This window comes from Carcharhinus amblyrhynchos, chromosome 11 (assembly GCF_965287045.1).
Source record: "Carcharhinus amblyrhynchos chromosome 11, sCarAmb.v2.hapA, whole genome shotgun sequence".
NCBI lineage: Eukaryota > Metazoa > Chordata > Chondrichthyes > Carcharhiniformes > Carcharhinidae > Carcharhinus > Carcharhinus amblyrhynchos.
Window position 1 is genome coordinate 14,221,250 of NC_137334.1, and position 27,172 is coordinate 14,248,421.

Sequence of the window (27,172 nt, forward strand, 5' to 3'; positions counted from 1 at the left end):
TTGGCTGACAGGAGGACTATTCAACGCAAGTCTTTTGTTCCACGGCTGTCAGTGATAATTCCAGAGCTCAGGAAGGTGGCAATTAATTATTCCTTAATGGCCCACCCCACACAATGTGTTTGAGAAAACAAAGCATTAAAAGGCCCTTGTGTGCCCTCGGAATCCCTTTAACACGAGTTACAAAGAATCGGGATTAACTCAATATCCTTGTCCTTGTTTTGATCTGTTTCTATAGACTTAATTTTCTTTTGGCTCATCTCACCATCTAAATAGCAGCCTTCAAGAAGAGCATTTGGAATCAGGAGAAGAACGGGAGGGGCTGTGAGGGAAATGAATTGACACTCGTTTGAAGTGGCACCAATAATCTCTTCCATCTTCTTCCGTCGGGAAAAAGATACAAAAGTCTGAGGTCACATACCAACCGACTCAAGAACAGCTTCTTCCCTGCTGCCGTCAGACCTTTTAAATGGACCTACCTCGCATTAAGTTGATCTTTCTCTACACCCTAGCTATGACTGTAACACTGCATTCTGCACTCTCTCCTTTCCTTCTCTATGAATGGTATGTGCTGCCTGTATAGTGCACGAGAAACAATACTTTTCACTGTACACTAATACATGTGGCAATAATAAATCAAATCAAAATCAATGCAAAAGGTGCTGTGAGTTATTAATCAGCAAGTATAAACCTGATACAGCTGAATTGTCAGTTTAATTGACTCCTCGATGTTTTGTTTATAAGATAAGAGCAGGAATAGGTCATCAAGCCTGCTGTTTCGTTCGATAAGATCATGACTAAATTTTCCACAACAACCTGGCCTTCTTATTCCATCTTTTGATTACCTCAAATTCTCTAACCCAGTGGGCTTTGACGGCTCGCTCACTGAAGGTGCTTAAAGCAAGTTTCACTAGATTTCAAGATACCAGTGATAGGGTAGCACGATAGCCTAGTGGTGAGCACTGCTGCCTCACAGCTCCAGGGATCCGGGTTTAGTTCCAGTATTGGGTGACTGTCGTGTGGAGTTTGCATGCTCCCCCCGTGTCTGCGTGGGCTTCCTCTAGTTTCCTTCCACCATCCAAAGATGCGCGGGTTAGGTTGATTGGCCATATTAAATTGCTCCTTTCGTGTCAGGGGGATTAGCAGGGTAAATATGTGGGGTTACAGGGATAGGGCCTGGGTGGGATTGTTATCCGTGCAGGCTCAATGGGCTGAATGGCTTCTGCACTGCAAGGATTCTATGTTTCTATGAGACCAAAGCTATACACTGTACTTCAGGTGTGGTCTCACCAAGGTCCAATACAAATGCCATAATCTTAAACTCTAATTGCATTTTAATAAAAACTTTCTATATTGCCTACTGAACATACACGTTAATTTTCTGTGATTTGTGTACAAGGATTCAGGTCCCTCAAAATACCAATATTTCCCAGTTTTCTCCCAAAGGCAACTCGGGACGGGCAATAAATGCTGGCCTGCCATGAATGTATTAAAAGAAAAGGCTGGCTCGTTCAGACTCGCCCCACCAGCATTGCCACTCGAGACAACATTTCAGGAAAAGAGAGATTGAAAAATTCCAGCGTGACTTTACAGAAAAGGAGATGGCATCAATAGAAAATTGGCACGGTGTGATGGGAAAAGTGTATTTAACATTTTCACTCTGCCGCATAACCCTGCCCATTGTCAATGCAGCCAAGAATGAGTTTGTTTTTCTCTTTCTAGCCCTCCATTTGTATATCTGGCCACTCAGGAGTTCACTGAAGGCCTTGGGACGAGCCCCAAATTTTCTAGCACTTTTCTTGAATCCTAGTTGAGTTTGCCCCGTGTGTGGAATCACTGCTGTAAGTTTATGTTCCAGCAGGTATTGGCACAAGTGCTTCAGAACCACGTATATCATATTATCACAGAAAGTTTACAGTGTAGAAGGAGGCCATTCGGTCCATTGGGTCTGCACCAACAACAATCCCACTCAGGCCCTATACCCACAACCCCACACATTTACCCCATCCTTCTAACTTATGCATCCCGGGACACCAAGGTCAATTTAGCATGGTCAATGCACCTAACCCGCACACCTTTGGACAAAGAGAGGAAACCGGAGCACCTGGAGGAAATCTAACTGTGCTGCCCAATTAAGGTTAATTGAAGATTTTAAAAAATGGGATGGATGAGACACACTTCATGACTTCTGGGCATTCAAAGCACTTTCCAGCCAGTCAAACTTGGAGTGAAATTACTATTGTTAATAGCACAGGAATAGAGCATCCAGAGCCTGTTCCTCCATTCAATTAGATCAAGGCAGGTCTCGCATCTGTCTACTTGCCTTGCTTCCATGACCTGTAACACCCTTGTCTATCAATTTCAGATTTGAAAGAAATTCTTAGAGTAGAATAGAGCAGTGGTGGGCACCCTGTGGCCCGGGGGCTACACATGACCCATCAGGGTTCTAAGTGTTGCCCATGAGCCATTTTGTTTACTGTTGCCATGTGCAGGGTCACCAGACCACACTGGTTTCTAGGATTGCCAGGTCACACTGGTTGCTGGGGTTGTCAGGTCACACTGGCTTCTGGGGTTGCCAGATCGCACTGGCTTCTGCCCGCACAGTTTTTCTTCCTGAAGGCATGGCTAAAGTGATATGCATGTAAAGCAGGGGCATGTGAAGTGAGGTGCATGCTAATTGCTCACAACATCGACTGAGAGAGCCACGCACTCCCTCTGTGTCCAAGCAAAACATAAATATTTCTTTGCTTTGAAGTTGATAACAGTTCTATTAATATATAAATGTTTAAGCATTTTCTATAACTCATGAAATATCTGCCATGCATGAAATGTATTTAATCTTATTCACAGGGTCATGGCTAGTGAACAAGCCTGATTTCAATCTTGTGGCCCTATGAAATGAAAAAGAACCACTCACGCAGCCTGCTTACTAGCTTAGAGTGCCCATCGCTGGAATAGAACAGAACAGAATAGGATAGAATAGAATCAAATATAGATTTGAATCAATTATAGAGTAGTAGAATAGAAGTTACAATATAGAATAGAATATAGAATGAAATAGAATATACAATATAGAATAGAATATAGAATAGAAGTTACAATATGGAATGAAATAGAATATAGAATAAAATAGAATATATAATACAGTATACAATGAAAGTTACAATAGAGTATAGTTTATAATAGAATATAGAATAGAATAGAATAAAATTTGATACCACAGGAAAAGGCCATTCAGCTCATCCTATGCTGGCTATCTTATGGAGTTATTCAATTAGTCCCCCTTTTCTTTCTCCTAGCTCTGCAATTTTTCTTTCCTTTCTATCATTTATTTAGTTCCCCTTTTGAAACTTATTATTGAATTTACTTTCGCCACTTTCTCATGCAGTGAATTCCAGATCATCACGACTGGCAGGATATGTTCTCACCTGCCCTTTGGCTTTTTATCCATTAACCTGAAACCTGTATGGTCGAGTTACTGACCCTCCTGCCACTGGAAATGGTTTCTCCCTGTCTAATCAATTCAAAAAAAAACAATCTCACGATTTTGTTCACCTCCAGGAAACCGTTCTGTTCCAGGACCCCCCTTGTGAGTGTACACAGCATCATAAAAATAATTTTACAGCAGGTCATCAAAAAGAAAAGCAATGACTAATAGAACAGAACTGTTGCCTCTAACCTCACCATGTATGTTGGCCTCTCCCACACTGCTCCATAGTGGGAAGCTATCTTTCATAGAGAATACAGTATACAATATAGAGATTATTCTATATTTTATTCTATATTCTATTTCATTCTATATTCTATTTTATCCCCAATTCAGAATTTCACAAAATTCTGAGTTGAAAATTGAGAGCAGTAGATCAACTGGTTGAAAGACTCGATGGTTAAGTTTATTAAAGTTTATTTATTAGTGTCACAATTAGGCTTATATTAACACTGCAATGAAGTTACTGTGAAAATCCTCTAGTCGCCACACTCCGGCAGCTGTTCGGGTACGCTGAAGGAGAATTTAGCATGGTCAATGCACCTAACCAGCACATCTTTTGGACTGTAGGAGGAAACTGGAGCACCCAGAGGAAACCCATGCAGACACAGGGAGAATATGCAGATACCTCTCAGACAGTGACTCAAGCCAGGAATCAAAGCGGGGTCCCTGGCGCTGTGAGGCAGCAGTGCCATCTTTGTGTATGTCATATTACTCAAATAAGAGTCTACAGCATCCGTTTTTGACCAGTGTTCTTCCAGCACAGATTGCTAGTGGAGGATAGGTTAATAGTCTGTGTATGGTATACATGGATTTTTTTAAATATAACTACGCATTTCAAAATTCAGCCTGCTGAAAGAAAATTGAAATCAAAGCATAGAACTGAGCGACTGACAGATTTTTAGGTCAGCTAAGTTTAATGCCAGTTTAAAGGACTCCATTGTTTCAATTAACCAAATGGTTACAAATGGTGTTTTGTTAGACCCTGCTGAATGGTCACATCAGGGAAATGGCTTGGAGGAGTCCAGCAGTGCTTAGGAGCTTAAATAACAGAAGAGATGTGGTGATTTATCTGGAGTATTTCGGGGACAGTGTCAGCCTTCCACAAAGTTTACATTAATCTCACCCCTTCACTTAGGCAAGCCCTCCAAGCCATTTCCCCCAGAGCTGCTCAAGCCCTTCTCAGTTCCCTATGAAGGTTCAGAGGTAACACGTATGAATGATATAAATAATGCGGAAGCCCTGGGCAAGATGTTAAGAGGTTTAAAACCACACATCTGTGTGGTCATAGGGTATTAATCAAGAGCGCCAAGGGGGACGTGGAAAGATAAACCCAGCAGCTACGGTTTAACCTTAACGTGGGAAAACTTTTCACAACTATAACCCTGGACAAAGTTTACAGTCATCTGGAGAGCATAGCTTAATTAAGGAAAGCCAGCACCGACCTATTAAAAGCAAGGTACATTCAACCAACTTGACTGAGCTTTTTGATGAGGTGACAGAAATTTGATGAGAATAACACTGTCGAGATGGTGTAAGTGGACTTGTAAAGACCATTTGATAAAGAAGTTTGGGTGACGGTGGCACAGTGGTTAGCACTGCTGCCTTACAGCGTCAGGGTCCTAGGTTCGATTCCAGCCTTGGGTGACTGTCTGTGTGGAGTTTGCACATTCTCCCTGTGTCTGCTGGGTTGCCTCTGGGTGCTCCAGATTCCTCCCACACTCCAAAGATGTGCAGGTTAGGTTGAGTGGCTATGCTACATTGTTCATTACTGTCAGGGGGATTAGCAGAGTGGGTAACGGGGATAGAGCCTGGGTGGGAATGTTGTTGGTGCAGGTTTCAATTGGCCGAATGGCCTCCTTCTGCACTGTAGGGATTCTGTGATCTGAAGTCCCACATAGTAGGCTTGTCTACTCATGGGCTTCAACTTGAGTTGAAAATGGCAGCACGTATTGAGGGCTGGGAAAGAGAGTAATGGTGAACAGTTGTTGTTCAGATTGGAACAAAGTAAGTAAAAGGGTTTTCAAGATACGTCAGTGATTTAGGCTTGGGTGTGCATGGCATAATTTCAAAATTTGCCAATGACACAGGCGTTGAAATTGCTGTGAACTGCGAGGGCAACAGTGAAAGATGGGGTGCAAGGGGACATAGGCTGGTGAAACGGGTGGGAATGTAACGTGCACAGTTTTGGTCTCCTTACTTGAGGAGGGATGTAGTTGCATTGGAGGCAGTTCACTCGACTGATCCCAGAGATGAGGGGCTTGTCATACAAAGAGAGATTGGGCACGGCAATGCAATGGGAGGAGATCTAATTCAGGTTACAGGATGATAAAGGGAATTGACAAAGCAGATGTGGAGGGGAAATCCAGAACAAGAGATAATAGTTTTAGGATAAGGGGGTAGCAGATTCAGAACACAGATGAGGGGAAATGACTTCTCTCAAAGGGCTGTGAGTCTGTGGAATTCACTATCCCAGAGTGTGGTGGATGCTGGGACTTTGAATAAATTTAAGGACGAGGTGGACAGATTTTTAATTAGGAAGGGTTTGAAGGGTTATGGTGAATGGTCAGCAAAGTGGGAGTTGAGGCCAAGATGAGATCAGCCATGATCATATTAAATGATGGGGCAGGCTTGACGGGCTAAAAAGCTGACACCTGATCCTAGTTGTTATGATTCTTATGATGTCGGCAATTCTCGGCATTAGTCGGGGATCATGGAAGTGGGGAGATACCAACAGATTGGAAACAGACCGAAGCAATACATTATTCAAATCAGATGATAAGATTAACACAGGCAAGTGCAGACTCATTAATCTTACTTCAGTTCTATTTAAAATGCAGGAGAGAGAAATCTGTCCCATACATGTGGGTTGGATTTTTTTTAAAAATCCAAAAAGGAAAGGATAATGTTGAACTAAGCCAAAGAGCTTTTCACTTCCTTCCTAAAACCAGCATTAAACGTATCACCGTCAAAAAATATTCTTGAACTAAGCCTGACAGAACTTCAAACTTCCCAAATTCAGTGACTTACGCCCAACTCACCACTCATTTATGAGGGACTAATTGAGGGGATTTTTGAATTTTGAAGCAAACGCATTCAGAAAATCCCACCCAATATTTGCAACACATCGTAAGAACATAAGAAATAGGAGCAGGAGTAGGCCATCTAGCCCTTCGAGCCTGCCCCGCCATTCAATAAGATCATGGCTGATCTGAAGTGGATCAGTTCCACTTTCCCGCTCTCTCCCCATAACCCTTATTTCCCCTGTCTATCAGAAACTTATCTACATGTGACTTAAATATATTCAGCGAGGCAGCCTCCACCACTTCAACAGGCAGAGAATTCCAGAGATTCACCACCCTTTGAGTGAAGAAGCTCCTCCTCAACTCCGATCTAAACCACCCCCCCTTTATCTTGAGGCTGTGCCCTCTAGTCCTGCTATCCTTTCTAAGCGGGAAGAATCTGTCTGCCTCTACCCTATCTATCCCCTTCATTATCTTATACGTCTCTATAAAATCCCCCCTCAGCCTTCTAAACTCCAACGAGTACAGACCAAGTCTATTCAGTCTCTCTTCATAGGCTAACCCGCTCATCTCCGGTATCAGCCTAGTGAACCTTCTCTGCACTCCCTCCAAGGCCAATAATAGTCTATCTTCATCCAACTGAATGGGACGAGCTGACTCTGAGCTAAAGTCCTTTTTCCCAGAGATGCAAGGAAGTAGTTGATAGATTCCCGACAATGCAGAAAGAAGCCATTTGCCCCATTGAGTCTGCACCGACCACAATCTCATCCAGGCCCTAACCCCGTAACCCCGTGCATTTACCCTGGCAAGTCAGAGCAATTTAGCATGGCCAATCCACCTAACCTGCACATATTTGGAGTATGGGAGGAAACCGGAGCACCTGGGGGAAACCCACGCAGATAGAGGGAGAACGTGCAAATCCCACACAGACAGTGACCCAAGCTGGGAATCGAACCCCGGTCTCTGGCGCAGCGAGGCAGCAGTGCCAAACACTGTGAAACCGTGCCACCCCCTGTGATGAGGAAATCACTTGGAGGGCTCGCAAACCACGAGGAGATTGAATGAACATAAACACTGCTGGCAGGTCTGTTGCCAGCTCAGGGGCAGAAGAAACAGCTGAGCTCAAGTGGCTTGCTGCATTAGATTAAAAAATAGCACACGCACCAACAATAAAATCTCATCATCCTTCACCCTCTTTTACCCTCACACCACTGAACCGCACCTCCTAGCCTCAAAAAGAAACATCAAATAGGATCGTTGAGTGGAATCACAGAATTCCTACAGCGCAGGAGGTGGCCATTTGGCCCATCAAGCCTGCACCAGTCTCACCCAGGCCCTAGCCCTGTAACCCCACATATTTACCCTGCTAATCCCGCTGACACACACTAAGGGGTAACTTGTCATGGCTTACATTAGCACAGTCAACTTAACCCGCACATCTTTGGACTGTGGGAGGTAAACCAGCGCACCCAGAGGAAATTTGGGTTATGGGGGAGGCGATGGCCTAGTGGTATTATTGCTAGATTATTAATCCAGAAACTCAGCCAGTGTTCTAGTGACCTGGGTTGAATCCCACCATGGCAGATGGTGGAATTTGAAATCAATGAAAAGAAAACCTGGAATTAAGAACCTACTGTGACCGTGAAACCATTGCCAAATGTCGGAAAAACCTATCTAGTTCACTAACGTTTTTTAGGGAAGGAAACCTGCCATCCTAACTCGGTCTGACCGACACGTGACTCCAGAATCATGGCAATGTGGCTGACTCCCAATTGTACTTGAGCACTAGAGATGGGCAATAAATGCTGGCTAGCCAGCAACACCCATGTCCCGCGAATGGATAAAAAAACTCACGCAGGCATGGGGAGAAGGTGAAAACTCCACACACACACACACACACACACACACACACACACACACACACACACACACACACACACACACACACACAGAGTCACCCAAGGCTGGAATCGAACCCGGGTCCCTGGCGCTGTGAGTCAGCAGTGCTTAGCTACTGTGCCATCGTGCTGCCCAGTTCTGTGATAAAAGCGGTTTATCCGCCCACCTACAAAGATTTACAGTATTTTATTTTAGAAAATGCATCCTATTTGGACAAAAGCTTATAAAGAAAATGGATCCGGTGGCTTTCAAACCCAACAAATGTGTGGCCAGGAAAAGTGATTGCTCTGCAATAAATCTCAAAGAGGGAGGCAGACAATGAGGGGGAATGGGAAGAGACAGGGGTCCTTTATGTTAAAATGCTCTCTGTGGCAGATAATAAAAAAAATCTAACAAAGGTAGGAAATCCATTCTTTCCTTCCTTCCTTCCTCACGCAGGATTTAGCACAAAATAAGGTCACCAGCGTACAAACCTGGAAACAGAACTGGAGAATCTGAAGTTTGTACACAGGGAGGCATAAGGGAGAAGAGTGTCAGCAACATAAGATGCTGCACAAAGAAGAAAGGGCAAAAGATTCAGCAAACAGTCAACAGAATAAACAAACCAGGAGGAACCCTGCTGGGTGGCTTCAACATCCAAAGGCGTTAAAGATGATAAAGGAGCAAGAGAGCGACATATAAAAAAAGAATGGGGGGAATGAAAAGAAAAGATAAAGGGGGAGAGAGAAGAGAGAGAAAAAGATAATGCCTTGATAATGCATCTAAAATGTACCTTTGCTTTCATGTGCACACTGTATTTTTAGCTCTTTATCAAGACGCTATTAATAAAGCAACTCTCAATGGCACACTATCTTCTCTAATAATGAACTTGCCAGAAAATGTGCTCAAGACATAAAACTGTGAAATAAGCAGAGGGTAATAGAATGCCTGGTAATAAGTTGCAAGGCTTCATTTGATCAGCAAAGCAATACAGGTGACGTCATAAATCACAAGAGCACAGCTCAAGTAATTTAAAAATTTCAGCAGAGCCCGGAGATTGAATTACCTCTTGAAACTCCATCAAACGTTTGGAATTTTTCACGTTACCACAGCCATTTTATCCATTACGGACAGGCTGAGGACAGTGCAGAGTGTCAGGTCAAAGCGAAACATTCACAGAGATAGCAGGAACGTGGCAGCTGAGGATATAGGGCACTTGTTGTGCACTGTGCACCCTGGGCTGGACTTTCTCCTCCCTCTCCCACTCAATGGCAGCGAGGTCTTATGGAACGCCATTGTCAATGGTGGTGAGCAGGTTCCCGATGCTTCAGAGTTGCTGGACACCCTCCAGCACTCAGTGATCAGCCGCCCCGCCATTCAAGGTGGAAGCCAGCCTAAAAACAAAGGTTGTGAGGGGCCAGGGCAAGGTAACTTGTTTTCACTGTGTTAAAAGTAAAAAGCCACAGGGGCTGAGCCATAATCCTGGAGCACTAATCCTTCCAAGGATAACCAGCAGCCACAACTGTGACCCAACAACCATTTGTGAGACATGGGCATCATTGGCTGGCTAGCATTTATTGCCCATCCCTAGTTGCTATTGTTCTGAGGACAGTTGAGAGTCAAACACATTGTTCTGGAGTCACATGTAAGCCAGACTGGGTAAGTACAGCAGAGTTCCTTCCCCAACGGACGTTAGTGAACCAGATGGGTTTTTCCAACAAGCGACAATGGTTTCATGGTCATCAGTAGATTCTTAATTCCAGATGCCTTTTTTAATATTGAATTCAAATTCCACCATCTGCCATGGCGAGATACGAACCTGGGTCCCCAGAACATTAGCTGAGTTTATGAATTAATAGTCTAGCGATAATACCACTAGGCCATCACCTCCCCATTGAACACATCCCTCGCCGTTGGGTAATCCAAGATGTGGGTGCGTCATCATCAGGACTGTAAGCTCCCACCACTGTGAATGGCAGCAAGATTTTGGTGCCTGATTCTAGATGGCAATTCTAGGGTTTTCCAGTAACCAGCTGAGAAACATACAATGCCATCCTAGCATGCACATGTACACAGCATAGAGATATCGTTATGATTTGAGTCCTAGGAACAGGAATAGACCAATCAGCCTGTTGCACTATTGAATTAGGTTAGTTGAAACTTCATTTATTAGTGTTGCAAGTAGGCTTACCTTAACACTGCAATAAAGTTACTGTGAAAATCCCCTGTTGCTACACTGAGGGAGAATTTAGTATGGCCAACGCACCTAACCAGCACGTTTTTCGGACTGTGGGAGGAAACCGGAGCACCTGGAGGAAACCCACATAGACACGGGGTGAACTTGCAAATTCCACGCAGAGAGTGACCCAAGCCAGGAATCGAACCCAGGTCCCTGGTTGTGTGAGGCAACAGTTCTAATTACCGTGCCACCCACACAGCTGACCTACATCATAATTCCATTTACTCACCTTGTTTCCTTAATCCTTAATACCCTGGCCTAATGAAAATATATTAATCTCAGTTTTTAAAATATACCTGAACTCAATATCTTTTTCGGTGAGGGCTCCAAATTTCCACTACCCTTCGTACAAAGACCCGTTTCGCACATCTTGCATAAGTCAATAAGACAATAATCTCTCCCTCAATGTCAACAAAACAAAGGAGATAGACATTGACCTCAGGAAGCCCAGTGGAGGGTATACCCCTGTCTACATCAACAGAGACAAAGTGGAAATGGTCTCGAGCTTCAAGTTTTTAGGTGTCCAGATCACCAACAACCTGTTCTGACCTCCCCCACCTCATCACCCCCCACCATGCCAACACTACAGTAAAGAAAGCCCACCAATGCCTCCATTTTCTCAGGAGGCTAAGAAAATTTGGCATGTCAGCTATGACTTTCTCCAACTTTTATAGATGCACATAGAAAGAATTCTTTTGTGGTTGTATTACAGCTTGGTATGGCTCCTGCTCTGCCCAAGGCTTCAAGAAACAACAAAGGGTCATGAATGTAACCCAATCCATCACGCAAACCAGCATCCCATCCATTGACTCCAACTACACTTCCTGCTGCTGTGGAAAAGCAGCCAGCATAATCAAGGGCCCCATCTCGGACATTCTCCCACCTTTTTCCATCGGGAAAGATACAAAAGTCTGCGATCAAGTACCAATCGACTCAAGAACAGCTTCTTCCCTACTACCATCAGACTTCTGAATGGACCTACCTGGCAGTAGGCTGATCTTTCTCTACACTCCAGCTATGACAATATCACTACATTCTGCACTCCTTCTCTATATACGATATGCTTTGTCGGTATAGCACACAAGGAACAATACTTTTCACTGTATACTAATACACGTGACAATGATAAATAAAATCAAAATTTAAAAAAAGTCATGTCATACGCACAGATCACGCACTTTTTAAATAAAAACTGAATGTACATTACCAATTCTCGAGGCACAAAGACATCATCGTGACGTGCAACCACTAGAGAAACAGTCTCTCCTTGTTTCGTACTGCGTAGCATTGCGACCAGCTCCTCCTGAGCCTTCCCCGTTATGTCAATGCCATTCACCTGTTGGGATAATAACATTCAACAATGAACACATCGCCAACAAGTGGACTAGAGAGAAGCAGAAGATAAACATGGTCTAAAAGAAGATTAAGAGTAACTGCAGCAGGTTGAATATCCTTTAACAGAAAACCAAACACGTCGAGAAACAGCACTCTTTTTTTTGAAACTCATCAACTTTCAGCGCAGGATGACATAAGAACATAAGAAATAGGAGCAGGAGTAGGCCAACTAGCCCTTCGAGCCTGCCCCGCCATTCAAAAAGATCGTGGCTGATCTGTCGTGGCTCAGTTCCACATTCCCGCCCTCTCCCCATAACCCTTAATCCCCTCTCTCATCAAAAACCCATCAACCCGCGTCTTAAAAATATTTAGCGAGGCAGCCTCCACCACTTCAACGGGCAGAGAATTCCAGAGATTCACCACCCTTTGAGTGAAGAAGTTCTTCCTCAACTCCGTTCTAAACCGCCCCCCCTTTATCTTGAGGCTATGCCCCCTAGTCCTACTATCCTTTCTGAGCAGGAAGAGTCTCTCCACCTCTATCCTATCCATCCCATTCATCATCTTATACGTCTCAATGAGATCTCCCCTCATTCTTCTAAACTCTAACGAGTACAAGCCTAATCTATTCAGCCTCTCCTCATAGCTCAACCCCCTCAACTCCGGCATCAGCCTAGTAAACCTCCTCTGCACTCCCTCCAAGGCTAAAATATCCTTGCGTAAGTATGGCGCCCAAAACTGCACACACTACTCCAGCTGCGGCCTCACCAACGCCCTATACAGCCACAGCAAGACCTCCCTACTTTTATATTCAATCCCCCTCGCTATGAAGGCCAGCATCCCATTCGCCTTCCTGACCACCTGCTGCACCTGCAAGCTGGGTTTTTGTGACTCGTGCACAAGGACCCCGAGGTCCCTCTGCACCGTCGCCTGCTGCAGTTTTTCTCCACGTAAGTAATAATCCTTCCTGCCATTATTCCTACCAAAGTGGACCACCTCGCACTTGCCAACATTAAATTCCATTTGCCATTTCCTGGCCCATTCGCCCAGCCTATCTAGATCCTTCTGTAGACTCTCCCCACCCTCCGCACAATTTGCCTTTCCACCAATTTTGGTGTCATCAGCAAATTTCAACACCCTGCACTCCGTTCCCTCCTCCAGATCATCTATATAAATGGTAAATAGCTGAGGCCCCAGCACCGACCCCTGGGGCACTCCACTAGTCACCATCCGCCAATCCGAATAGCACCCATTGACCCCCACTCTCTGCCTCCTATTTGACAACCAGTCCTCTATCCACGCTAACACCCTACCCCCAACTCCATGCCCCCTGACCTTCTGTAATAACCTCTTGTGAGGTACCTTGTCAAACGCCTTCTGAAAATCCAGAAAGACCACATCCACCGGCTCTCCTCTATCCACCGCCCTAGACACATCCTCATAGAACTCCAGTAAATTTGTCAGACACGACTTCCCTTTAAGGAAACCGTGCTGCGTCTGCTCTATCAAGCAGTTCCCCTCAAGATGCCTCGCTATTTCCTCCTTGATGATGGACTCTAACATTTTACCTACAACAGACGTTAAACTAACAGGCCTATAATTCCCCGCCTTTTGCCTGGCACCCTTCTTAAACAACGGCGTAACATTAGCCGTTTTCCAATCTTCCGGCACTTCCCCGGAATCCAGCGACGTCTGGAAAATAACCACCAAGGCATCCACTATCACCTCCGCCATTTCTTTCAGGACCCTCGGATGCATTTCATCCGGTCCTGGGGACTTGTCCACAATCAGCCCCTCCAGTCTGTCGAGCACCACCTCTCTAGAGCTCGTAGAAATATAGAATCCCTACAGGACAGAAGGAGGCCATTCAGCCCATCGAGCCTATACTGACAACAATCCCACATAGTCCCTATCCCTGCAACCTCACGTATTTACCCTGCAAATCCCCCTGACACTAAAGGCTGGATTTTCCAGCCATGCTCACCCCAAAGACCAAGGAAAATCCCGCCCAACATCAATGGACCTTTTTATGGTCCCCCTCCCCGCGATTCCTGTGGTGGGTGGAATTCACCCCTTAGGATCAATTTAGCATAGCCAATCCAACTAACCTGCACATCTTTGATTGTGGAAACTGGAGCACAAGAAGGAAACTGCAGACATGGGGAGAGCATGCAAACTCCACACAGTCACCTGAGGCTGGAATTGAACCCAGGTCCCTGGAGCTGTGAGGTAGCAGTGCTAACCACTGTGCTACCATTCCGCCCCTTGTGCCACTGTGCTGCTGACACAACCCGACCAACACAAAGCTTGCTGACCACACCCAACCTTTAGCATGAGGAGTTTCTAGTTGGAGCCAATATGGCTCAAATCCACATCTGATCTTTAGCACTAGAAGTCCAGTCATTTGTCTGCACTGTTTACCTTGCGACCCCTCTCCTACGAGCAGGATTGCAGATATGGGTGGGAACTTACCCTATATTTATTATTCAGAGCACCTCTTTCTTTTCCACCTCTTTCTTGCATTTACTTTAGACTATAGCGAGCCTTGGCTTCAACCTTTCTAATATAAGTAGGCCGAGGCCTAACTACGATCTGAAATCCAAAGTTCAGTTGTCCCCGAGGGTTTTGGATAAATGGTAATTGGCCTGTATTACAATTGTGTTTTACTCTTAGAGCAGGATTAAAAAAAACATTGAAAACTTAAGTCTAAAGAAGTTAAGGAAAGATTTGTATCAATATGATGCCTTCCATGAACTCAAGGCATCTCAAAGTGCTTTACACCCAATGAGGCATTTTCAAGGTGTGGAGGTCTTGTGGCACAGTGGTCAGGAGCTCCAGATTCAAGTCCTCCTCCAGGATTGATGCTCATGAAAGGTGTGCTTGTGACTTGACCAAACAGGTTAATTCTCGGCCTGTAAACCCATCCATTAAGCCCAGCGGCATGAAAGGGAGTGTTTCCTGTCAGCCACACTGCACAAGGCAATGGCAAACCACTGAAGTGCTTTACTGAGCATAGTCACAGACCAATCCATTGGAAGTGTATGGTTGCCACTGGCCTCTTAAGGGCGTGGAAGCTGCAGGAAGAGGAGCCACTGTTGTGAAGTAGGAAATGTGGCAAAGAACACAGCTAAGTCTCATGTGGACCCACATGATAATGACAGATCTGTTTGCACAGTGTTATTTGAGGGATAAATACTGACCAGAACACCAGGATGAACTCCCTGCCCTTCTTTTGAATTTTTTTTTTAACTCATTCATTCATGGGATGTGGGTGCTGCTGGCTGGGCCAGCATTTATTGCCCATCCTATTAGCAGTTGTAACATTACTACGGATCTGGAGTCACCAGGTAAGGATGGCAGATTTCCTTCCCTAAAGGACATCAGTGAACCAGATGGGTTGTTACAACAATTCACAATGGTTTCACAGTCATTAGTAGATTCCTAATTCCAGATTTTTATTGAATTCAAATTTCACCATCTGCCATGGTGGGATTCGAACCCGGGTCCCCGAAGAATTGCCCTGGGTCTCTGGATTACTTGTATAATGGCAAGATCACTATGCCACTGCCTCCCCCATAGTTTTGTAGCACGGGTGGCACAGCGGTTAGCACTGCTGCCTCACAGCGCCAGGAACCTGGGTTCGATTCCTGGCTTGGGTCACTGTCTGTGCGGAGTCTGCACGTTCTTCCCATGTCTGCATGGGTTTCCTCCGGGTGCTCTGATTTCCTTCCACAGTCAAACAGATGTGCGGGTCAGGTGCATCGGCCACGCTAAACTCTCCCTCAGTATACCCGAACAGGCAACTAGGGGATTTTAACACCACAATGAAGTTACTGTGAATGTAAGCCTGCTTGTGACACTAATGAATGAACTTAAAGCAGTGCCTTAGCTTCATTTATGTCCACGAGTGGATGGAAGGGGCCTCAGTTTACCTGCTAATCTAAAAGATAGCACCTTCAATAATGCAGTGCTCTTTTAATGCTGCACTCAAGGGTGTCAGCTTTGATTTTGCACTTCTATTTTTGGAACAAGACTTGAATCCACAACTTTCTGACTCAGAGGTGCTAGTTCCATCACTGAGCGATGAGTAAGGCATTCAAAGGATTAGACAGGAAAGCAGACTTGGAAGAATTCAGATGTGGTTTGTTCCCTGTCTATGGGGTCAATCTTTATAGAAGTCGTCCGTTGGCAGTAAGTGAACTTAAGAAACAGTAGTAGGCCAGACAGTTCCTCGAACCTGCTCTTCCATCCATCAAAATCATGCATGATCTTCAACCGCAATTTCACTCTCCCACAATTCATTAATGATGAGACATTACCCAGAACAATGATTCACTAGAATGCTACACTTCATGGTGGTAGGGGGTGGACCTCATGTGTATGGAAAAACTGAAACATGAAACCAGCAAACTATTAGTAACTTTGGGCTTTGACAAAGGGTCATCTGGACTTGAAACATCAGCACTTTTCTCTCCTTTCAGATGCTGCCAGATCTGCTGAGATTCTTCAGCAGTTTCTCTTTTGGTTGCATTAGTAACTTTCTAACCAAGCAGAGAATTAAAGATATAACCTTTTCTTCCTCTCATTTCCCGCTTTGTAAAGCTAATCACCACTTAGCAGCACAGTGACACGTGGTTAGAACTGCTGCCTCACAGTGCCAGGGACCCAGGTTCGACTACCGGCTTGGGTCACTGTCTGAGTGGAGTCTGCACATTCACCCCGTGTCTTCCTGGGTTTCCTCCCACAGTCCGAAGATTTGCATGTTTGGTGGATTGACCGTGCTAAATTGCCTCTCAGGCAGGGTCAATAATGTGGGGTTACAGGGATAGGGCCTGGGTGGGATTGTGGTCAGCACAGAGTCGATGGGCTGAATAGTCTCTTTTGGCACTATGGGGATTTTATGATGTACCTTTAGTTGATTGGGGGAGGATGGAGGCTATGGCCCAGTGGTGTTATTGCTAGATTATTAATCCAGAAACTCAGCTAATGTTCTGGGGTCCCAGGTTCAAATCCCACCATGGCAGATAGTGAAATTCGAATTCAATAAAAAATATCCGGAATTAAGAATCTACTGATGACCATGAAACTGCTGTCAATTGTCGGAAATGTTCCAATGTTCTTCAGGGAAGGAAATCTGGTTTGGCCCACATGTGACTCTAGAGCCATGGCAATGTAGTTGACTCTCAACTGCCCTCTGAAAAAGGGCAACTAGGGATGGGCAATAAATGGTGGCCAGCCAGCAACGCCCATATCCTACGAATGAATAAAAAAAGTCGACCTTCCACATCTTTATTGTGCAGCCACGAGAAAAAGTTTACATCCTACTTAATATTCCCTATCAGACAATTTCTTCTCCCTTTAGGGAATGCATCTCTCTGGAGGATTGCGAAATGGTCAGAAAAACTGCCTTGAAAGGAATTGAATCGAACCTCAAACATCCGTGTAAGATCCGGATAATACTGAACATTATTTCAAGTTAGACTACAACGACAGATCAGATATAGAGAGCCTAATTTTTACTCCCAAGTGTGGGGTCAGGAGTCTCAGTGAAAGGGATGGGGGCTCATATTCATTCCAGGATGGGTGTTAACAGGAATCGGGCCTGCCCCTTGAAACAGTGCAGAGGTGAACTGTTTAATAGGCCTGTCCCACTGCTGCAGGACTTTGTCCCAGCTGTAAAAGGAAAATCCAGAAAAAGTCTATTTCTGCACATACTCTCCATGCTCTGGCGTGAATGGTGAGTGCTGCATTCATAAGGGGCGAAATTTCCAGAATCAGGACTGCGGTGTCATTTTGGCTCAGGTGTGTGTCGCTTCCATTGTGGCAAAATTTGGAGTTCAGGGACAATTGAGGGAGAGGAATGCCAGAAGGGATGGATGTCTTCACACACGGGGTGGGCAGCCTGGTGGCACAGTGGTTAGCATTGCTGCCTCACAGTGCCAGGGACCCAGGTTCAATTCCAGCCTCAGGTCACTGTCTGTATGGAGTCTGCAAATTCTCCCTGTGTCTGCATGGGTTTCCTCCAGATGCTCTGGTTTCCTCCTACAGTCTGAAAGATGTGCTGGTTAGGTGCACTGGCCATGCTAAATTCTCCCTCAGTGTACCTGAATAGTTGCCGGAGTGTGGCGACTAGGTGTCTGCGCATTCTCCCTCTATCTGCATGGGTTTCCTCCGGGTACTCCAGTTCCCTCCCACAGTCCAAAGATGTGCCAGTTAGGTTGATTGGCCATGCTAAGTTGACCTAGCGTAGGGGATTAGCAGTGTAAATATGCGGGGTTATGGGAATAGGTCAATGCAGACCCGATGGGCTGAATGGCCTCCTTCTGCACTGTAGACATTCTATGATTCTATTTATTCTAATCATACCAGTCCTTAATCTGGGTGACTGGGCATCTACTATGAAACCACTCTGCTATTCAACTTCAATCTGGCTCAGACCTAGCAATTCAAGTCATAAAGGTAGATCTCCTTACTTATGTTTGCTATTGTGTTGTTCATAAGTGGCATTAAAGGGTAACAAGACAATTAAAATGGTGGGTTATACCAGAGTTTTTACTTACAAGGAATACCTCAATAATTTGACAAGTGGGTTTCTCAAATTGGCGCTTGTGCAAATAAATAACAAATTAGAAGCAAGAATAGGTCACCTAGCCCCACTCTGCCATTCAATAAGACCATGGATGATCTGATTGTAATCTCAACTCCATATTCCCAGATACCTCCGATCGCCTTTCACCTTCTTGCTTGTCAAGAAACTATCTCTGCCTTAAAAGTACTCAAAGGTTTTTCTTCCACCGCCTTTTGAGGAAGAGAGATCCAAAGATTCACCACCCTCCGAGAAGAAAATGTTCTCCTTATCTCTGTCCTAAATGGTCAACCCTTTACTCTTGAACAGTCAGTGACCTAGTTCTAGATTCTCCCAAAAGAGAAATCATCCTTTTCACATCCACTCTGCTAATTTCCCTTCAGAATCTCATATGTTTCAAGCAACGATGGTGGTAGTGTGTTACAGGGAGTCTGGGTTGCTCTGCTAATATGCACTTTTACATGAATGTTGCAGCTATAGATCGTGATGTTCAAGACTCCAACTTTCTTTCCATCACATAGCTGATCAGAAATCTCCCCCGCTCTCACAGCCTGTCATTGGGCTTACGTGGGAAGAATCTGCAGGTTCATTAATCAACATGTTTGTTAATAACATTCCTCCCTTGGCCATTAAGTTCTCACATTTGGAGCTTCTGGCTCAGGTGCACTGGCACTAGCCCCTGCGGCACAAGATTTCCTCAGTTTGTGCATAAAGACTATTATCACAATTTTGAATGATCATTTACTGTTTCCAAACACAGTAATAAGCAGGTACAATAGTGATTATATATGGTCATACAATGCAGAAGAAGCCCTTCGGCCCACTGAGTCTGAACTGATTTGCGAGAAACGCCTGACCTCCCATTTAATCCCATCTATTAGCATTTGGCCCAGAGCCTTGAATGTTATGATGTGCCAAAAGCTCATCCAGGTACTTTTTAAAGGATGTGAGGCAACCAGGCTCTACCACTCTCCTAGGCAGTGCATTCCAGACCATCACCACCCTCTGGGTAAAAAAAGTTTTTCTGCACATTCCCCCCTAAACCTCCTGCCCCTCATCTTGAATCTATGTCCCCACATGACTGACCCTTCAACTAAGGGGAACAGCTGCTCCCTATCCAGTCTGTCCATGCCTCATAATCTTGTACAGCCCAATAATGTTACTGGACAAATAATCCAGGGAACTAAAGGTTAGATCCATGATGGCAGCTTGAGAATTTAAATTCAGATTTTAAAAAAAGTTGTCTCTAAAAGTAGAAACCCAACTATCTCATCACTCTCCTTCAGGGAAGAAACCAGCCATCTATAATCAGTCTGGCCTACATGGAACTCCAGCTGCGGGGGAGGAAGTGGCATGGTGGTACTATCACTGAGCTAGTAGACCCAGGGTAAAGCTCTGGGGATCTGGGTTCAAATCCCACCATGGAAGATGGTGAAAATTGAATTCAATAAAAATCTGGAATTAAAAGCCCAATGATGACCATGAAACCATTGTCAATTGTTGTAAAAACCCATCTGGTTCACTAATGTTCTTTAGGAAGGAAAATTTGCCACCCTTATCCGGTCTGGCCTACATGTGACTCCAGAGACACAGCACTGTGGTTGACTCTGAAGTGGCTGAACAAGCCACTCAGTTCAAGGGCAGTTAGTTTAAAGTTTAATGTTTACTTATTAGTGTTACAAATAGGCTTACATTAACACTGCAATGAAGATACTGTGAAAATCCCCTAGTTGCCATACTCCCGCACCTGTTCAGGTACACCGAGGGAGAATTTAGCATGGCCAATGCACCTAACCAGCACATCTTTCAGACTGTAGGAGGAAACCGGAGGAAACCCATGCAGACATGGGGAGAATGTGCAGGCTCCCCACAGAGTGACCCAAAGCTGGAATCGATCCTGGGTCCCTGACACTGCGATGCATCAGTGCTAACCGCTATGCCACTGTGCCGCCAAGATGGGCAATAAATGATGGCCCAGCCAGTTATGTCCACATCCCAAAAATGAATTTTTTAAAAGCTCCATACTAATTGCCTATGAATTACTGATGTGGCTTTGTAACAAACCAGGAGAAAGAACGGGGATACATCAGGCAGATGACAGCCATTTGAGAAGACACAACATTATCTTCTCAGAGCAACTAGGAATGAGCAATAAATACCAGCCTTGTCAATGGTGTCCACAACACAAAAAGGCATCAGTAAAAAATGACAATCATAGTGCACCTTTACTTCTAACCAAGGCACGCAGTAGTTGTAACAAAATAGATCCCTTTGAAAGCACTTCCCAAGTATTGCATTCACATCGCTTTTTCTTTTAAATTACAAGGAGGGCACTTTGATCTGAGAGTGATGAACTGAAAGAAAAATCTGCTAGCTCTCATTTCCTGAGTAATGTATATCCCTCTCGGGCCTCGCCTCAACCTCCATCTCAGCCAGGATTAAATCGTAGGTCACTCCTCCCAAGTAAACCTTTAAACTCTTTGTCACACATGGAGCATTTTACTTCCATTGCTGACACAGTGATGACAGTCCTGACCGCTCTGAGCCAGTTCTGGGCGACAGGGGCAGATATATAACTTCGGTAATAAGATGACGAGAATGCTGCGGCTACCGATCTGACCCGGGTTCTACTCTTTTCATCAGATGCATTTCTTGCAGTTTGCAACAAGCCCGCGACGTCTCAGGTCTCAAGATTCAGCCACACACTCAAAATTCCCAATAGATCTCGAATCGAAGGTTTCAAATTTTTTCGTAAAAGTGAAAAAAAAATGAACACCCAGTGCACGAATGGCGTGAAAAGACTGTGGATAATGGGAGAACATTAAGCAGGCAGACGATGTGACAAGACCAGCTGTATAAATAATCCCTAAGGTTCTTCAATTCAGTCCAGGCTTGTGTTGCTATTGTCATGCCTCAAGCTTCTGCCAGTATCCTTTTGGATCTGTGCCAGGACACATGAAGTACCACCCAGGTAGAAAGGCTCCATCAAACCAGCCAACGGGACATGCCATAGTTGTATGCATTGCATCTACCTGATTGATGCAAACTGAGGTCAGGAGCTCAGCATAGGCCTATGGTGGAAATAAGAAGTGATATTCGCACCCAAGATTGACGACTCATCATTGCAATGGGTAACCCGGGAGCCGTCCATCTCTTGAATTGTGGGGAAGAACCGCCTTTCTTTTTCCAACATTTGCCCAGTTTGTCCATTGCTGGACAGGGCGGCATAGCAGTTAGCATTGCTGCCTCACAGCGCCAGGTTCGATTCCCAGCTTGCATCACCGTCTGTGCGGAATCTGCATGTTCTCCCCGTGTCTGTGTGGGTTTCCTCCAGGTGCTCCTGTTTCCTCCCACAGTCTGAAAGATGTGCTGGTTAGGAGCATTGACCCGAAGAGGCATTGGAATGTGGTGACTAGGGGAATTTCACCGTAACTTCATTGCAGCTTTAATGCTTGTGACAAACAAATAAACTATTTCCAGCGCTTCCTATGAAAAAGCCCCTGAAAAAGAAGTAAATCTAAGACAAAAGCAAAGAAAAACTGAAATAAACTCAAAATGCTGCAAATTACTCAGCAGATCTGGCAGCATGCTGCGGACAAGGCCAAAAAAACAACTGAGGTCAAAGATATTTCTTCAGAATAAGACAATCTGAAGCTAATGACTGCATTCTCTCTCCCTCTCTCCACCCCTGTCGGTATTTCCGCACCCTGTGGTCAACACTCAACGTCTAAACTCAAAATCTGCTTCCCAAGCAAAATATGAAAGAGGGAAACAGGCCAGCCTTTATATACTGACTTTCATGACTTCAGGATGACCCAATGCACTTCACAGTCATTTAATTACTGGTTTGCTGTCCTAATGTCAGACACACGGTAGCCAATTTGGGGACGGCTATGTCCCACGAACCGAAGTAAGGTTATGACTGGATGATCTAATTTAGTAGTCGTGGTTGAGGGGTAAATATTGTCTGGAATGTCAGGGAGAACTCCCCTACCCTTTGAAATAGTGTCACGGGGTCTTTACACAGAAGGCTGTGCCTCAGTTCTACACTACATACAAGGGACACCACCAATAGCGCAGTGTGCTGCCAAGACTGCTGAGTAACTTTCAGCATTTTCTATGTTTATTTCAGATTTGTTTTTGCCTTTGTCTTCGATTTACTCCTTTTTCAGGGGCTAATAGGCAGCGCTGGAAATATCACTTCTTATTTCCACCATCAGCCTACACTGAGCTCTTGACCTCAATCTACACGAAGCAATGTAGACAACTATGGCGTGTCTTGTTGGCCAGTTTGATCGAGTGGGTGGTACCTCACGTGTCCTGGCACAGATCCAAAAGGATACTGGCAGAAGCTTGAGGCATGACAGTAGCAGCCCAAGTCTGGACTGAATTGCAGAATTTTAGAGATTATCAATGCACTGGTGTGTTAGTCTAGACTTGTGCTCAAGTCCCTTGAGTGGCCAGGACTTGAGACCAAGTAACCTTTTGATTCAGAGGCTGGAGGGACTGAATGGCCTATTCCTGTTCTTAAGTTATATGTATGTTCTTAAGCATGTGGATAAGTTACTGTCATTTTGCACAGTCAGGAATATTCACCTCAGCTGTTCTCTACTTTGCAATCATTAATTTCCAATCAATATATTTTAAAAGGTGTTTCTTGTTCCCTCCAGTGTCCCCCAAATGACAAACTGGGCAAACGTTGGAAAAAGAAAGGTGAGTCAAGGGGGAACTTTTCGACTCCATAATTAGAATCGTAGAAATCTTACAGTGCAGAAGGAGGCCATTTGGCCCTTCGAGTCTGCACCAACAACAATCTCACCCTGGCCCCATCCCCGCAACCCCACATATTTGCCCTGCTAAGTCCTCTAACCTAAGCATCCCAGACACTAAGGGGCAATTAAGCAGGACCAATTAACCTAACCCGCATATCTGTGCACTGTGGGAGGAAACCGGAGTACTCAGAGGAAACCCACACAGACATGGGGAGAACGTGCAAACTCCACACAGACAGTGACCCAAGCCAGGAATTGAACTCAAGTCACTGAAGCTGTGAGGTAGCAGTGCTAACCACTGTGCCACTGTGTAATTCAAGAGATGGCATGGCTCCTGGGTTACTCATTGCAAAGATGAATCATCACTCTTGGGCGCGAACGAGGTTTTCAAAATCAGATCCAGTTTTATCAGGAATGGGGACAAAAAAAATCAGAAGGCTGCCAATTGCAATTAATCATGGAGGTGCTGAGCTGTGTTCGTTTGCTTTGCCCTTTATCTTTGCTCCATAAAATTTGGGTAACAAATGGGAGACATTGGAGGCTGGTTGCACCGTTGGGAATTTTGCAATGGTGAATTTCTATTGTTCCTGAATGATCATGTAAACAAGCAATTATCCTGCCGACAGCTGCACTAAGACCTGCTTAATTTCCCCACACGATAACTTTGTCCTAAGCACTGTTATTGCAATTATGTACGTCACAAATGGAATCCACATCAATCAGCCAAATGCACGTTTATGTCCCTCCTCCTTTTCTCTTTTCTGCTCATGGTGGTGTTGATTTACCCTGGGCTGTGATTTCATGACAACTGTCCAGTAGCTCACCAAAATGACCACTCTACCCGTACTAGCCTGGAGTAACTCAGCAGACCCAACATCAACATGCCTCATAGCAGAAGGTTCTAGATTCAAGCCCCACTCTAGGAACTTGAGTACAAATCTAGGTCAATGCTCTCATTGTACTGATGGAGATATTGTCTTTCCAAGTAAGAAGTCTCGCAACACCAGGTTAAAGTCCAACAGGTTTATTACGGCTGAGGTCAAGGACCTTTCTTCAGAGTAAGACAATCTGAGGCTAATGAATGCATTCTCTCTCTCGCCATTTCCACACCCTGTGGTCAACATTCAGCGTTTAAGCTCAAAATCTGCTTCCAAGAAAAGTATGAAAGACGGCAACAGACCAGCTTTTGTATACTTTCATGACTTAAGGATGATACAAAGCATTTCACAGTCATTTAATTACTGGTTGCTGTCCTAATGTAGGACACACCTGAAGTAGTAACACTCTGAAAGCTTGTGATTCCAAATAAACTTGTTGGACTTTAACCTGGTGTTGTGAGACTTCTTACTGTGTCCGCCCCAGTACAACGTCAGCAACCCCACCTCTTGTCTTTCTGAAGAGATGCTAAACTAAGGCCTGAGTTTAGATGCTAAACTACCTTTTTCAGTAGATGATAAAGATCCAGTTATTTTGAAAAAGAGCAAGAGGGTTCTCCCCAATGTCCTGACTAACTTCCGCACTTCAGCCGAAATCTAAAAGCAGACTAACAGGTCATTTATCACATTGCTGACTGTGGGGCCTTGCTGTGTGCAAATTGGCTGTCACATTCTCTACCTTATAACAGTGACTACGCTTCAATAATATACCCCATTGGCTGCACAGGACTTTCTGACATTCTGAGGTCCCTAATGGTACTTTCCAAATGCAAGCCTTTCTTTATAGACGGGCAATTTGCAGTGGAGAGTTCCGGCACAACAATCAGGAGCAAGGTAAGAGCAAATTACTGCGGATGCCAGAATCTGAAACAGAAACAGAAAATGCAAGAAAATCTCAACAGGTCTGACAGCATCTATGGAGAGAGAATAGAGCCAATCTTTGGAATTTGGATAACCCTTCATTACAGCTGAAGACAAAGATAACAGGACGAGATTTGTACTGAAAGGGTGGGTGGAGGGGGGTGAGGGTGGAGAGGGTAGGGTGTATAATTGACCAAAGTGACAAAGGCAAAGTAAATGATGGTGATAAAGGCTAGGAGTAGTGCTAATAACATCCATTAAAGAGGTCAGAATGTATAAATGGCGGAACAAAGATGCAGAGTGTCAAAGGACAACCTGAAGCAGAAGGGGGAAGCAAGATGAAAAGTGAGATTTGGAAATAGACAAATGAAATGATGGACAAATTAAAACTAAAACAAATTAAAATTAAAAATACATAATAAATGACAAAAATGGAGTAATAAGATAAAAAGAATAAAATAAATAAACGGAGTGAAATAAATAAATCAGGAGAGAGGACCATATTCAACTTTTCCTCTCCGTTTCCCATGATTCGGGCCATGCCTTCCACCATTGCCTGTGTCAAGGTCAACTAATCCAATATAGGCCAAACATCATACTCGAGTCATTCAGATTTGTACAGCTCAGCACCACATTTACCTACTAAGCTAAGGATGCCGAGAGGAAAACTTGTTCAAACTAAATTTAACTCAGCTCCTTCAAACAAGCTCTTGATTGTTATAAAGGTTTTCGAATGAGTGGGAGAAAAGTAGGAGGAAGTTTTTTTTGGATCATCGTTCTGGAATATTCCTTGAAGGACAGATATGCCAGTCAGAACTCAGATCCTCAGGGTCCTTTTTTTCCAGTAGGCTGGATTTTTTTCCACCTGCTCCTTGGATAAGGTACAAACTTTCTGAAGGACAGACTGAAATCTACTCATTTATAATCTAATTTATTGTAAAGGTAAAGGGATTGTGAGGGCAAGGAAGACAGAAAAATATGTACCTTGGGAATGCAGTAAGTCTTTTAACACAGAAAGTGAAGCAAAAGAGAAAAAATGAAAGGCTTACTTTATTAATGCACTGAGTACATGGGGGAAAAGGCACGGAAATGGAATTAGAACTGGAGACTCAAACTCCTGGCTTGGATTTGCAAAAGAAAAGCCCAAATTTACAGCGGTTTCCCTTCCAATTTTTCCGATTGGGAGCTTAACTGAAATTTCCTGAAAATGCCATTAGCAAATGTCGGAATGTAACTCTAGTGTAAGATCAGCATAAACAACAGGAGGCTTGTGTGGAAAAAGCATAATTTTTCTTCCTCCTTATCCCATTGATGCTTGGAAAGGTTCAAAGTCACCAGGTGATCATTCGTAAGCACAGTGTTTAAGAAAATTAAGGTGTGGAAACTTCTCTTTTTAATTCAATAGATTCTGAGGCCATTAAAGCTGCGAACACACAGTGGATTTCAGCATGGTGAAATAATGCTAAAGTCAAACGGTCATAGAACACCAGACTTTGGATCCTGCTGCATCTAGACAGATGTTTGGGTTTAAATTTACAGCAATTAAGGCTGCTTTACAGGCAGGAAACACACACCTTCTGTTCTTTGGCTTTGGATATGGACGTGCATTGAAGAGCCAAGTGTAGTTAAGGTGCAAACAATTAGAAAATCCACACATTGAGGTGTTTCAATGTTTAAAGTTCTAAAGTTTATTTATCCATTATTTATATAACGTAAGTAGGCTGACATTAACACTGCAATGAAATTACTGTGAAAATCCCCTAGTCGCCACACTCCAGCACCTGTTCAGGTACACTGAGGGAGAATTTAGCATGGCCAACACACCTAACCAGCACGTCTTTCAAACTGTGGAAGGAAACCAGAGCACCCGGAGGAAACCCATGAAGACACAGGAGAACATGCAAACTCTGCTGAGGCGGTGACCTAAGCCAGGAATCAAACTTGGGTCCCTGGAGCTGTGAGGCAACAGTGCTAACCACTGTGCCACCCACTAACGCCCACCAACGTAAACCAATTATGCTTGAGTTTCCTCAGAAAGTCCAAAGATGTGCAGGTTCGGTGG

At 44.4% G+C, this 27,172-nt stretch overlaps 1 protein-coding gene across 1 annotated transcript in view; it reads right to left on the minus strand.

Annotated features, from left to right (window-relative positions):
* Positions 1-27,172, minus strand: part of LOC145349922 (partitioning defective 3 homolog B-like) — a 1,010,807-nt gene that overhangs the window by 529,644 nt on the left and 453,991 nt on the right. Inside the window, exon 10 of the mRNA XM_080198594.1 lies at positions 11,832-11,960. Within this exon, the coding sequence (XP_080054720.1) occupies positions 11,832-11,960 (129 nt within the window). The remainder of the gene's footprint in view (positions 1-11,831; positions 11,961-27,172) is intronic.